The following is a 15,358-nucleotide window of genomic DNA, read 5'->3' on the forward strand; positions in this document are numbered from 1 at the left end:
CCTCCATTTTAAGGTATTCCCTTTTCAACCTCTCCCATTAGTTGCATTCTATACTGACTGCACTCTTTATCTGCCATGATGTGAGATTAAGATTTGGTGGCAGAGACACTAAGGAGTTTTCCAAAGTTTTAGTATCTCAGCACACCTGGCACAAGTTGGAACCTCTGAGGACACACCATATTTTTATTTCTGTGGTGACTCTAAAGTAGAGAAGTCATTTGCAAACAGGATGTCTGATGTGGACAATGTAAACTGCCTGAGCGCTGTTACCCAGATCTACCTAAAAATAAGAGTTTGATGAAAGCTCTCACGTAATTAGGAAAGTGACCACATACCTGCAGTTTGATGCAGTACTACCATGCGGTGTTGTATGCTTGATAATGTTCAATGCATTTGATACTGCGTGAAGAGTTTGACAGAGCACTGAAAGACCTGAGTCAAAACAAGGCCCCGGGAGTAGACAACATTCCATTAGAACTACTGACGGCCTTGGGAGAGCCAGTCCTGACAAAACTCTACCGTCTGGTGAGCAAGATGTACGAGACAGGCGAAATACCCTCAGACTTCAAGAAGAATATAATAACTCCAATCCCACAGAAAGCAGGTGTTGACAGATGTGAAAATTACCGAACTATCAGTTTAATAAGTCACAGCTGCAAAATACTGACACGAATTATTTACAGACGAATGGAAAAACTGGTAGAAGCCGACCTCGGGGAAGATCAGTTTGGATTCCGTAGAAATGTTGGAACACGTGAGGCAGTACTGAGCTTACAACTTATCTTAGAAGAAAGATTAAGGAAAGGCAAACCTACATTTCTAGCATTTGTAGACTTAGAGGAAGCTTTTGACAATGTCGACTAGAATACTCTCTTTCAAATTCTAAAGGTGGCAGGGGTAAAATACAGGGAGCAAAAGGCTATTTACAATTTGTATAGAAACCAGATGGTAGTTATAAGAGTCAAGGGGCATGAAAGGGAAGCAGTGGTTGGGAAGGGAGTGAGACAGGGTTGTAGCCTCTCCTCTCCCCGATGTTATTCAATCTGTATATTGAGCAAGCAGTAAAGCAAACAAAAGAAAAATTCTGAGTAGGTATTAAAATCCAGGGAGAAGAAATAAAAACTTTGAGGTTCGCCAATGACATTGTAATTCTGTCAGAGACAGCAAAGGACTTGGAAGAGCAGATGAATGGAATGGACAGTGTCTTGAAAGGAGGATATAAAGATGAACATCAACAAAAGCAAAATGAGGATAATGGAATGTAGTCGAATTAAGTCGGGTGATGCTGAGGGAATTAGATTAGGAAATGAGACACTTAAAAGTAGTAAAGGAGTTTTGCTATTTGGGGAGCAAAATAACTGATGATGGAGGAAGTAGAGAGGATATAAAATGTAGACTGGCAATGGCAAGGAAAGCATTTTTGAACAAGAGAAATTTGTTAACATCGAGTATAGATTTGAGTGTCAGGAAGTCATTTCTGAAAGTATTTGTATGGAGTGTAGCCATGTATGGTAGTGAAACATGGACAATAAATAGTTTGGACAAGAAGAGAATAGAAGCTTTCGAAATGTGGTGCTACAGAAGAATGTTGAAGATTAGGTGGGTAGATCATGTAACTAATGAGGAGGTATTGAATAGGATTGGGGAGAAGAGAAGTTTGTGGCACAACTTGACTAGAAGAAGGGATCGGTTGGTAGGACATGTCCTGAGGCATCAAGGGATCACAAATTTAGCATTGGATGGCAGCGTGGAGGGTAAAAATCATAGAGGGAGACCAAGAGATGAAGACACTAAGCAGATTCAGAAGGATGTAGGTTGCAGTAGGTACTGGGATATGAAGGAGCTTGCACAGGATAGATTGGCATGGAGAGCTGCATCAAACCAGTCTCAGGACTGAAGACCACAACAAAGAGATTATTTTATAAAAATTTGCAAAATGAGGAAGCATAGTGTGTTTCAAGAATTGTTCCTTCTTTGCTACTGTTGTTGGTAACAAGCAGACGAATTGCGAGGGGGTTGCAGCAAAACATTCAATATGTACAGGACCAATGCAGAGGGGCACACTCAAAAATACTAATATTTTAATTGACACTATTGGAGCAAAGCATCATTAGCATTTTATATTTTCTATTATTGTACAGGGTGATTCAAAAAGAATACCACAACTTTAAAAATGTGTATTTAATGAAAGAAACATAATATAACCTTCTGTTATACATCATTACAAAGAGTATTTAAAAAGGTTTTTTTTTTTCACTCAAAAACAAGTTCAGAGATGTTCAATATGGCCTCCTCCAGACACACGAGCAATATCAACCCGATACTCCAACTCGTTCCACACTCTCTGTAGCATATCAGGCGTAACAGTTTGGATAGCTGCTGTTATTTCTCGTTTCAAATCATCAATGGTGGCTGGGAGAGGTAGCTCTCTGCTAGCTCTGAGAGTCGATTTTCCTGGGCTGTGAACAAATGCTTGCTGGATGCGTGCTACATTTTCATCACTCGTTCTTGGTTCTCGGCCGTCCAGAACTTTTCCCTTTGCACAAACACCCATTCTCTGTAAACTGTTTATACCAACGTTTAATGCACCACCTATCAGGAGATTTAACACCATACTTCGTTCGAAATGCACGCTGAACAACTGTCGTCGATTCAATTCTGCCGTACTCAATAACACAAAAAGCTTTCTGTTGAGCGGTCGCCATCTTAGCATCAACTGACGCTGACGCCTAGTCAACAGTGCCTCAAGCGAACAAATGTACAACTAAATGAAACTTTATAGCTCCCTTAATTCGCCGACAGATTGTGCTTAGCTCTGCCTTTTGTCGTTGCAGGGTTTTAAATTCCTAAAGTTGTGGTATTCTTTTTGAATCACCCTGTAAATATAAAAAAAAACCAAGTACTGTTCCAAATGTTCAGCAGTAAGATTGTGTCTTCAATCACTCAAAACATATTTATATTCAGAAAAGGAACCTGAGGTAAATGTGCAGTATTTGAATTTGGGTGCTACGTTGGCACTTATTGGTTCCATTAAAGGTTCATCTGTCCCATTAATAAAACTATCAATTTGGCACAAGGGTTCAAAGCCTGGGTTATTGTTTAAAATGTTTTCAAACTTTTCTTGATGTTTTCTTGGGAATACTTCCGGCAATGAGGAGTTCAAATAATTTTATTCATTAACTAAATAGATTCATTCAACACCAAACCCTTCAGTTTCAAGCTTTTTAGTAATTGCAGGTATGTGGGAAAAAATGAGAATCACGGCCATGTACTTTTTAATATTGGAATCATAACACACTTCTTTGCACTGGCAAACTACCAACGCCTCTGCACTGTCGAAGTCATTTACTACCCTGTTAATGGCATTGAAATGTTCATTGTAAAACAACACAGCTTCGACCCATGTACCCTGAGTTATCACCGGTTTGGGAGGTACAGCCACATTTTGTAGTTTTTCTTTGTAGGTCTTGAAGCGAACAGGAGCCTTTAAAAAATTTTCTTTATGGATTAAACCAGTTTATATTCACAAATGTGAAACATACTTTTTCAGCAAGGCAATGTACGCCATGAGCAACGCATGCCACATGAATCAATTTGGGATAAAATACTCTGATGGCTTTTCCTGCTTTAATAAATACTAACACCCTTCCATATGCAAAAGATTCTGGAAATATTTTTCTAATAACCTTGTTCACAAATCTGGCTATTGTAGAATGATTTACTTTTACAAGTTCTTTGGAGGATGCTAATTAGGAAGAAGGTGTTTCTTTTACAGCACCAACAATTAAATTTGCAATGTAATGGCCACATGTGTCTAGTTTCGTCAATTGAAATCCAGATAATGCTGTCCTTGAGTTCATTGCATATTTCTTCTAGAATATTTACGTAAATTGTCGGTATGTATTTTTTTAACGCAATGTTGATTCATCTGCTATATTTTGATTTAAGCAAAATTTGTGCAGGAAACCTTTGAGGGTAGGGTTTGTAAGTTTGTGAAGAGGAATATTGCTTGCAATAAATGCTTCACACAGATCCATGTTAAATCGAATTTTTTGGTTACCTTTGGACAAATCCCTGCTACAGCAACTTGCTGTTGTCAGAAGTAGTTGTTGTTGGGGTCCTTTTTTCTGCATTTCTGTGATATGACGACTTGTCTTGACATTCTGGCCTATTTGAAACTTTTTTTGCACAAAACGTTTTTCTCACAAACTCAACTATATAAAACAATTCCATCATATGTAAATGTTCGAGAATGGTCAACTATCCATGAAACAACATTTCTTTTTTCGGGCAGCATGGTGTGCAACACATTACACACAACACGTCATAAACATGTTCAACTGTGTACAAGTAAATAGAAGGCTAAATTGAAACAATGGACGTGCGACTAAAAGCTTGCGTAGTTTAATTTAATTGTTGCTGACGTGTACGATATGACAACGGAAGGCATTAACTGGTGGTGCGGGCGCAGGAGCATTGTCTGTCTGCCTGTTCCTGGTCCTCTTCTGTAATGATTTAGCTAGGCAGTGGCCCCTCTATTAGCGACTGCATGCAGTTCTATATCGTGGTCAATCTGAGAGAAAAAAGGTTTGTTGGATTAAAAGAGGAGAGAAAGGGACCAAAGTATGAGGTCGTCAGTCCCTTGTTCCGGATAAAAACGCCACAAGTGTGAGATTAAAACAAACAAGACTGACAACTCAACACAGAATGAAAAAAAAAACATCACAAGAACGATGAAGGGCAACAAACATGTAAATGGACAAAAGGGGACAAGAAAACCAGAGAAATGCTAGAAAAGGGATGAAGAGATTAAAACAACAAAGCAGATTACCATGGCTGGCTGACCATGAGAATAAAAAGGAGAAGCCAGCCACTCTGCAACACATTAAAACCTCCACCCAAAAAGCACTAGGGAGGAGGATACAGAGGGACAAAGGACATGCGCTACAACTTAGATCAAATGATAAAACCCACCCTCACGAATAAAACGTAAAACTAGGTCAGCCAATTAGGTGTTGTCAGACAGAATTAGTGGCAATGAGTTCGCTAACCCAAGATTTCGTCGCTGGACAGTCAAAGTGGGACAGTGCACCAGAATATGGGCCACTGTCAACTGGGTGCCGCACCGACATTCAGGCAGGTCCTCAAGGCGCAGGAGGTAACCGTGGGTCGCCCAAGCGTGGCCAATGTGGAGCCTGCAAAGGACAACTGATTCCCTGCGAGAGGCCCACATGGAAGACTTCCACTTGCAGTCTCCTTAACGACACGCAGTTTGTTGTGTGTACTGTTATGCCATTCCATCTCCCAAAGCCGGAAAACCCTGCGGCATAAGTCAGAACGCAGGTCAGGTTCAGAGATGCCCATTTCCAGAAGCGGTTTTCATGTAGCCTGTCAGCAAGTTCATTGCCTGGGATGCTGACGTGTCCTAGGGTCCACACACACACACACACTACTGAATGATGGGACCGGTCCAGGGCATAGATGGACTCCTGGATGGACACTACCACAGGATGGCGAGGGTAGCACTGGTCAATGGCTTGTAGGCTGCTCAAGGAATCAGTACACAGAAGAAACAATTCCCCGGGGCATGAACGGATATACTGAAGTACACGAGAGTTGGTCACCAGCTCTGCAGTGAATACACTGCCGCCACTGAGCAAGGAATACTGTTCAAAATGGCGTCTGTGGACATAGGCGAAGCCAACATGACCATCAGCCATCAAGCCGTCAGTGTACCAGGTGTACCGGTACAAAATGAGCATTTTTTGTGAAAATGAAACACTAATTTTGAATTGAAAATTAAAAACATTTTATTCAAAGTACTGACCATTGCTTTCTATACATTTTGACCACCTTTCTAGCAATTTGTGGACACTACGCCAATAGAAATGTTCGTATTTTGAAGCAAACCAATCATACACCCAAATTTGGACTTCTTCGTAGGAATCGAAGTGTTCCTCAGCCAATGTGTGTCCCATTGATGAAAACAAATGGTAGTCGGAAGAACCCAAGTCTGGTGAATACGGTGGGTGGGGTAGCAGCTCCCAGCCAAGTGTTTTGATTGTATCCTGATCCAGTGTTGCTATGAGTGCAGGTGCATTGTCGTGTAAAAAAATTACTTTGCAATGTTTTCTGGCCCATTCTGGACTTTTTTCGATCAAAGCATAGTTCAAATTGATCATTAGTTGTCTGTAGTGATTAGTATTCACAGTTTCATCAGGTTTTAGAAGCTCATGGTACACCACACCTTTCTGATCCCACCAAACACAAGAGCATTGTCTTCTTGCCAAATCGATCTGGTTTTGCAGTCGATGTTGAAGGTTGTCCCGGATTAACCCATAATTTTTCCTATTTTGGAGTCTTAAAATAAATCCATTTTTCATCGCCAGTAACAATTTGATGCAAAATTGATTTTCTTTCATGTCTTTGAAGCAAAATTTGACAAATGGTTTTTCAGCTTTCCACCTGTCTTTCATTCAATTCATGTGGCACCCATTTTCCACACTTTTGGATCTTTCCCATAGCTTTCAAATGGTCAGAAATTGTTTGTTGTGCAACATTTAGCATTGCTGCCATTTGCTTCTGACTCAAAGTATCATCTTCATCCAATATTGCTTGCAATTTGGCACCTTTGAACTTTTTTGGTGGTCTTCCACGTTCTTCATTTCTTACATCAAAATTATTATTTCTGAACTGTTGAAATCATCTTTTGCATGTTGCTTCTGATAGAGCATGATCACTATATGCCTCCACAAGCATTCGATGTGGCTCTCCAGCACTTTTTTTCAAATGAAAACAAAAAATTAATGCTTTCGACAAATCATTAGTTTCTGGTACAAAATTCAACATTATTAACACGATGAAAACATATGATGTTTTTTCCATGACTTGATGTATGCTAAATATCTGACAGACGTCATACCAACCAAACAAAAAAAAAAAAAAAATTAAAGCTCGTTCACAACAAATATTCCCTATCGATACATTTGTATCTTAACGCTCATTTCATTTCATACCGGTACAGCTGGTAAACCACTTCAGAGCCCCGGAACACATCGAGAGGAAGTGACAGCGGAGAGCGGCAGGATTAACTGAGTCCTTAGGGTCTTGTGAAAGGTCCAGACAAATCTGCGGCCTAAGTGTACGCCATGGAGAAGTATGCGGATGGGAGGTGGTAAAAAGGATGACTCCAGTTCAGACAGTAGGGATTGCATGCGAACCGCAATCGTTAGCCCTGACCTGGGCCGCTGATGCAGGAGATGAACTGCTGCAGGTGGAAAAAGGAGACAGCAACTCGGATGCTCAGGAGAACTACGAATGTGTGCAACGTAACTGGCGAGCAGCTGTGCATGTAAGATCTGCAATGGAGGGACTCCCGCCTCCACCAGACTCGTTCTAAAAGCTCCTGTCGCTAGGTGAACACCACAGTGGCGCACTGGGTCGAGTACACGCAATGCTGAGGGTGCCGCCGAACCATAAACCAGACTCCCATAGTCATGGTGGGATTGAACAAGGGCTCTGTAGAGCTGCGACAGCGTAGAGCGATCTCCACCATAGTTGGTGTTGCTCAGGCAGCGGAGGTCACTGAGGTGCTGCCAGCACTTCTGCTTAAGCTGATGAAGGTAAGGTAGCCAAGTCAATCGGGCCTTGAAAACAAGTCCTAAAAATCAATATGTCTCCACTACAGTGAGTGGATAACCATGAAGGTAAAGTTCTGGTTCCAGATGAACTGTATGACGCCGACAGAAGTGCATGACATGACTTTGCAGCAGAAAACTGGAAATTGTGGGCGAGAGCCCATGACTGCACCTTGTGGATGGCTCCCTATAGGCACTGCTCAGCAACACTAGTACTGGTGGAGCAGTACGAAATGCAGAAGTTGTCTGCATACAGCTGCTGCTAGATCATTAATGGCCACTAAAAACAGAGATAAGCTCAATACAGAGCCCTGCAGGACCCCATTCTCCTGGATATGGGGAGAACCACGGGAGGCACCAACTTGGACCCAGAAAGTACGAAGTGACAGGAAATTTTGGATAAAAATCGGGAGCGGGTCAAAGAGACCCCATTCGTATAATGTGGCAAGGATATATGTTGCCAGGTGGTGTCATACGCTTTGCGTAGATCAAAAATGACGGCAACAAGGTGTTATCTGGAAAAGGCTGTTTGGATGGCAGACTTGAGGGACACAAGATTATAAGTGGCAGAAGCCACTCTGACATGGAGCCAGTAGGCCATGTGACTCCAGGACCCAACCCAACCACTGACACACCGTATGTTCCAGCAGCTTACAAAGAACGTTGGTGAGGCTGACAGCTATCCACATCAAGCGGATTTTTACTGGCTTTGAGCACCAGAACAAAGGTGCTCTCCTGCCATCACGATGGAACGATGCCATTGCACCAGATCCGGTTGAAGATGATGAGGAGATGGCACTTTTAGTCAGACAAAAGATGTTCAATCATCTGACTGTGGATCCCATCCAGCCCAGGAGCTGTGTTGGGACAACGTGCAAGTGCGCTGACGAGCTCCCACTCTGTAACTGGGGCATTATAGGGTTCACTGTGGTGTGTAGTGAATGAGAGGACTTTCCTTTCCATCCACCGTTTGAGGGTGCGAAACGCTGTCGGGTTGTTCTCCGATGCAGAGGCTCGAGCATAGTGCTCAGCAAAGTGCTGGGCAATTGTGTTTGTCAGTACATAGCACGCCATTGATGGTAACACCAGGGACACCTGTTGGGGTCTGGTACCCAAAAACTTGTTTGATCTTCATCCAGATTTGGGAAGGTGACACATGGCACCCAATGGTCGACACGTACCTCTCCCAACACTCTTGTTTTATAAGCTGGTGTACACGGGCACGGAGCTGCTTAAAGGCTATCAGGTGGTCTAGGGAAGGGTGCTGCTTATGTCGCTATAAAGCTCACCGATGCTCTGTAATTGCGTCAGCGACTTCCGGTGACCACCAAGGGACTGTCTTTCGCCAGGGGCACCCTAAAGAGTGAGAGATCGCGCTTTCTGCCGCAGAAAAGATTGTGGTAGTCACCTGCTCAATCATCACATTGATGTTACATGTGGGGGAGATTCAGTGGTGACATCAGAGGTGAAAGTTTCCCAGTCCACTTTGTTTAAAGCCCATCTGGGCAGGCATCCGTGCGCCTGACGCCAGGGAGTGACAGGAAGATGGGGAAGTGGTCACTACCACACAGGTCGTCATGGGCTCTCCAGGGATAGATGTGAGAAGTCCTGGGCTGCAGATTGATAAATTACTGGCCAAGTAACTTCCCCAAGCCACACTGAAATGTGTTGCAGCCCCATTATTTAAGAGGCAAAGGTCAAATTGAGACAGTAAAGTTATGACATCTTTGCCTCGGCCAGTAAGCACGGTGTCACCCCACAAGGGGTTATGGGCATTAAAGTATCCCAGATGTAGGAAAGGTTTAGGGAGTTGATCAATCAGTGCAGTTAATACATTCAGGGGTACTGCACTATCTGGAGGAAGATATACATTGCATACAGTTATTTCCTGCATCATCCATATTCTGACAGCCACAGCTTCAAGATGGGTTTGAAGGGGCACAGTTTCACTACAGACTGAGTTTGTGTCCTAAATGCAAACTCCACCGGACACACTATTACAGTCGCTACGGTTCCTGTAATATCCCTTATGGCCACAGAGGGCAGGTGTCCGCATTGCCGGGAACCAGATTTCCTGGATGGCTATGCAGAAAGGAGGTGTAAAGCTTAAAAGTTGCTGTAGCTCAGCCAGGCGGTGGAAAAAAGCGCCGCAATTCCACTGGAGGATGACGACATTGTGTGACTGGGAAGGCATGGAACATTCAATGAGGAAGTTTATGCCTCAGGGTCACCTGCTGCCACTGACGTATTGCCTGAGAAGTCTATATCCATTGTGTCTGAGGGTCCAGAGAGATCAAGGTCCTCAGCGGACGCCAGAATCTCCACACCATCCTCAGACGCAGAGCTTGTAGGCAGCAGTGGTCTGGGTGCCACCGCAAGTTCCTTGTTCTTGGGGGTCTTCTCTTTCAATATCTTGCATTGTTACTTGGGTTTCCCTGGTTGGGAGGACTTCACTGAATCAGTCTCTGGGACTGAGGATGAGCGTGAAGCCCTACGACCAGCTGCTTTTGGGCTCTTGCCACTGTCGGGTGTCACCTTTCCCACAAGCAGAAACTTGGGAAGGGAGTGACCCAAGGGACCCCTTCCTAACGAGAGGAGCCGAAGAAGACTTACGCTTCTCTGGCTGAGAAGTGGCGACTGATGACCCCAATGGTTGGGAGGGGTTGCTCCTGAAATAGGTTGTGCAGGAGCAACAGGGAGGGAAGTGCCCCCCCACCATCAAGGGGGCAGGTATAGTCTCCCAGTTCTGAGAGGTGACAGGAATTAGAAGAACTGATGGGGTGGCAACTGTTGTTGTAGTGGCGGTGTATGAAGTGGTCATAGCCACAGGATGTAGGCGCTCAAATTTCCTCTTAGCCTCAGTGTGGGTCAGTCAGTCCAGGGTCTTATATTCCATGATTTTCCTCTCTTTCTGTAAAATCCTGCAGTCTGGCAAGCAAGGTGAATGATGCTCTCTGTAGCTGGATGTGATGGATGTCCACAATGTCAACAGGTGGGGCTGTGTAAGTACAGTGAGAAGATATATGGCCAAACTTCCAGCACTTAAAGCACTGCATCGAGGGAGGGATATATGGCTTGATGTCACAGCGGTATACCATCCCCATGATCTTCTCGGGCAATGTGTCACCCTCGAAGGCCAAGATGAAGGCACCTGTGGCAACCTGATTATTCCTCGGACCCCGATGGATGCGCCAGACGAAATCCCTGTGGAATATAATACCCCGGACCATATTTAAGCTCTTATGGGGCGTGATGGTAACAGATACATTCCCCAACTTGTCACATGTGAGTAGTTCCCATGACTGGGCAGAGGATGCTGTTATTATCAAAACTGACCCAGAGCACATTTTGGGCAAGCCCTCCACCTCCCCAAACTTGTCCTCCAAATGCTCCACAAAAAACTGAGGCTTCATGAACATGGAAGATTCCCTATCAACTCTTGAACATACGAGGTACTGGGGCGAATAAGCTTCACTGCCATGGTATTCCTCCCATGGTGTGGCCAGGGGGGAAAAGATTTGGGGTCATATTTCTTAGCATTGAAGTTAGACTCCGCCCACTTAGAGACTGCTGGTGGCAGACCACCAGCAAGACATGACGTACATGGGAGAGAGTGGGGAGGGAGGGGGAGAGTGGGGAGGGGGGGGAGAGTGGGGAGGGGGGGGGAGAGTGGGGAGGGGCGACAGAGAGAGACTGGGGAGGGGGGACAGAGAGAGACTGGGGAGGGGGTGTGTAGAGTGGGGAGGGGGGTGTAGAGTGGGGAGGGGGGTGTAGAGTGGGGAGGGGGGTGTAGAGTGGGGATGGGGGTGTAGAGTGGGGATGGGGGGTGTAGAGTGGGGATGGGGGGGTGTAGAGTGGGGGGGGTGTAGAGTGGGGAGGGGGGTGTAGAGTGGGGAGGGGGTGTAGAGTGGGGAGGGGGGGTGTAGAGTGGGGAGGGGGGGGTGTAGAGTGGGGAGGGGGGGGTGTAGAGTGGGGAGGGGGGGGTGTAGAGTGGGGAGGGGGGGGGTGTAGAGTGGGGAGGGGGGGTGTAGAGTGGGGAGGGGGGTGTAGAGTGGGGAGGGGGGGTGTAGAGTGGGGAGGGGGGGGGGTGTAGAGTGGGGAGGGGGGGTGTAGATTGGGGAGGGGGGGGTGTAGAGTGGGGAGGAGGGGGGGGGGGGGTGTAGAGTGGGGAGGGGGGGGTGTAGAGTGGGGAGGGGGGGGGTGTAGAGTGGGGAGGGGGGGTGTAGAGTGGGGAGGGGGGGGTGTAGAGTTGGGAGGGGGGGTGTAGAGTGGGGAGGGGGGGGGGGGTGTAGAGTGGGGAGGGGGGGGGTGTAGAGTGGGGAGGGGGGGGGGTGTAGAGTGGGGAGGGGGGGGGGGGTGTAGAGTGGGGAGGGGGGGGTGTAGAGTGGGGAGGGGTGGGGTGTAGAGTGGGGAGGGGTGGGGTGTAGAGTGGGGAGGGGGGGGGTGTAGAGTGGGGAGGGGGGGGTGTAGAGTGGGGAGGGGGGGGGTGTAGAGTGGGGAGGGGGGGTGTAGAGTGGGGAGGGGGGGTGTAGAGTGGGGAGGGGGGTGTAGAGTGGGGAGGGGGGTGTAGAGTGGGGAGGGGGGGTGTAGAGTGGGGGCGGAGAGAGTGGGGGCGGAGAGAGTGGGGGCGGAGAGAGTGGGGGCGGAGAGAGTGGGGGCGGAGAGAGTGGGGGCGGAGAGAGTGGGGGCGGAGAGAGTGGGGGCGGAGAGAGTGGGGGCGGAGAGAGTGGGGGCGGAGAGAGTGGGGGCGGAGAGAGTGGGGGCGGAGAGAGTGGGGGCGGAGAGAGTGGGGGCGGAGAGAGTGGGGGCGGAGAGAGTGGGGGCGGAGAGAGTGGGGGCGGAGAGAGTGGGGGCGGAGAGAGTGGGGGCGGAGAGAGTGGGGGCGGAGAGAGTGGGGGCGGAGAGAGTGGGGGCGGAGAGAGTGGGGGCGGAGAGAGTGGGGGCGGAGAGAGTGGGGGCGGAGAGAGTGGGGGCGGAGAGAGTGGGGGCGGAGAGAGTGGGGGCGGAGAGAGTGGGGGCGGAGAGAGTGGGGGCGGAGAGAGTGGGGGCGGAGAGAGTGGGGGCGGAGAGAGTGGGGGCGGAGAGAGTGGGGGCGGAGAGAGTGGGGGCGGAGAGAGTGGGGGCGGAGAGAGTGGGGGCGGAGAGAGTGGGGGCGGAGAGAGTGGGGGCGGAGAGAGTGGGGGCGGAGAGAGTGGGGGCGGAGAGAGTGGGGGCGGAGAGAGTGGGGGCGGAGAGAGTGGGGGCGGAGAGAGTGGGGGCGGAGAGAGTGGGGGCGGAGAGAGTGGGGGCGGAGAGAGTGGGGGCGGAGAGAGTGGGGGCGGAGAGAGTGGGGGCGGAGAGAGTGGGGGCGGAGAGAGTGGGGGCGGAGAGAGTGGGGGCGGAGAGAGTGGGGGGGGAGAGTGGGGGGGGGGAGAGAGTGGGGGGGGGGGAGAGAGTGGGGGGGGGAGAGAGTGGGGGGGGGGAGAGTGGGGGGGGAGAGTGGGGGGGGGGAGAGTGGGGGGGGGAGAGTGGGGGGGAGAGTGGGGGGGGAGAGTGGGGGGGGAGAGTGGGGGGGGGGAGAGTGGGGGGGAGAGTGGGGGGGAGAGTGGGGGGGAGAGTGGGGGGAGAGTGGGGGGAGAGTGGGGGGGAGAGTGGGGGGGGGGAGAGTGGGGGGGGGAGAGTGGTGGGGGGGGAGTGGTGGGGGGGGAGAGTGGGGGGGGAGAGTGGGGGGGAGAGTGGGGGGGAGAGTGGGTGGGAGAGTGGGGGGGAGAGTGGGTGGGAGAGTGGGGTGAGAGAGTGGGGTGAGAGAGTGGGGGGAGAGTGGGGGGAGAGTGGGGGGGAGAGTGGGGGGGAGAGTGGGGGGGAGGGGGGGAGAGTGGGGGGGAGAGTGGGGGGAGAGTGGGGGGGAGAGTGGGGGGGAGAGTGGGGGGGAGAGTGGGGGGGAGAGTGGGGGGGAGAGTGGGGGGGAGAGTGGGGGGGAGAGTGGGGGGGAGAGTGGGGGGGAGAGTGGGGGGGAGAGTGGGGGGGGAGAGTGGGGGGGGGGAGAGAGTGGGGGGGGGAGAGAGTGGGGGGGGGAGAGTGGGGGGGAGAGTGGGGGGGAGAGTGGGGGGGAGAGTGGGGGGGAGAGTGGGGGGGGAGAGTGGGGGGGGAGAGTGGGGGGGGAGAGTGGGGGGGGAGAGTGGGGGGGGGAGAGTGGGGGGGAGAGTGGGGGGGGAGAGTGGGGGGGGAGAGTGGGGGGGGAGAGTGGGGGGGGAGAGTGGGGGGGGAGAGTGGGGGGGGAGAGTGGGGGGGGGAGAGATTAAAAATAAAATGCTAGCAACAGATGCCTGAAAAATTATGCATTAGAAATTGCTATTAAGTCAGAGATACAGAAAGGACAGACTGATAATAAAGCCTGTGTGCAATATATGTGGGCAGCAATGAAGCCTATAGTGGAAAACAAGCATCCAAGCAAAGAAAATGTAAACTAGACCCATGAAATGAGACAGGGACAGAAAGGGTCCGAGAAGATGAACAGTACAAAGACGATAGTACAATGACAAGGTTAAAAGCACCTTATTTTTTACAAATGTGACACTGGCATAAAATTTTCTGTTATTTTGGTACATGTGGAGTAACAAGTACAGTGTCAACTAGATCTGCAGACTAGTTTTACTTATGTAGCTATAAAGAATGGTCCTGTGAAGATTATTTTGTTTTTATGGCCACAAAATAATTTTTTAGTTAGTTTATCACAATAATTCGCTGTAAGATAGTAGAGATTTATAAGGGTCTGCCTCCTAATTTTCAATTATTATGAAATGGGGATGGCTAAATTCAAATGTGTGAAAAATGAACCATCTGAGTGCCAAAACTACAAAGAAAGGAGAAAACATCAAGAAAGCGCATAATGTGGTGGTAAAGAATTGTCAGTTAAAGGTGACAGAGTCAAAACCATTGGCACACCAGAATAGTGTGTAGCCCTTTTGCAACACAGGTGTGCATATGATGAAAGCTGACCAAAAGCAAATGTGAAAAAAATTCTTAGCAACACTTGGACCATTTGAAAAGGAAACTGATGCTTTACTCTGATTTGTTACCTTATGGTGGTAGGTGGTTAGTGTTTAAAGTCCCGTCGACAACGAGGTCATTAGAGACGGAGCCCAAGCTCGGGTTAGGGAAGGATTGGGAAGGAAATCGGCCGTGCCCTTTCAAAGGAACCATCCCGGCATTTGCCTGAAACGATTTAGGGAAATCACGGAAAATCTAAATCAGGATGGCCGGAGACGGGATTGAACCGTCGTCCTCCCGAATGCGAGTCCAGTGTGCTAACCACTGCGCCACCTCGCTCGGTTTACCTTATGCAAACAATGAACAGTAATCAAGGCTGTAGGTGAAAACTGGTGGCAGTGCACTATAAAAGGCGAAGTTGAGTATTTGCCACAAATGTTATGACCAGTTTATTCTCAGATGAAAACAGATTTCTGTTATTAATTATAATAACACAATATTTGAAAAATATGACTAAGTGTTCTGGGGCAGCTGGATGTAAAAGGGTTTGAGAAGCCGCCAGGATTGCAAAAACTGAAAAATTAATCTGTCAACAGAACAATTAACATGTCCATAAAAGTAATTTGGTAATGAGAAAACAGTAATCTATAATATAAATTGCTGGGCTCTTTATCAGATCTGGAACCCACTGACTTCACACATTTTGGACATACACCTACACTGATTATCTTCCCAGATGCTGACACCATCTT

General features: G+C 48.4%; 1 protein-coding gene across 1 annotated transcript in view; it reads left to right on the plus strand.

The window, feature by feature from the left end:
* The window catches only part of LOC126456237 (loricrin-like), a 37,212-nt gene extending 23,126 nt beyond the window's left edge, over positions 1–14,086 (plus strand). The window contains exons 2-3 of the mRNA XM_050091990.1: positions 12,228–13,023; positions 14,034–14,086. Of these exons, the coding sequence (XP_049947947.1) occupies positions 12,228–13,023; positions 14,034–14,086 (849 nt within the window). The remainder of the gene's footprint in view (positions 1–12,227; positions 13,024–14,033) is intronic.
* Positions 14,087–15,358: the final 1,272 nt, after the last annotated feature.

Source organism: Schistocerca serialis, chromosome 2, assembly GCF_023864345.2.
Source record: "Schistocerca serialis cubense isolate TAMUIC-IGC-003099 chromosome 2, iqSchSeri2.2, whole genome shotgun sequence".
Taxonomy (NCBI): domain Eukaryota; kingdom Metazoa; phylum Arthropoda; class Insecta; order Orthoptera; family Acrididae; genus Schistocerca; species Schistocerca serialis.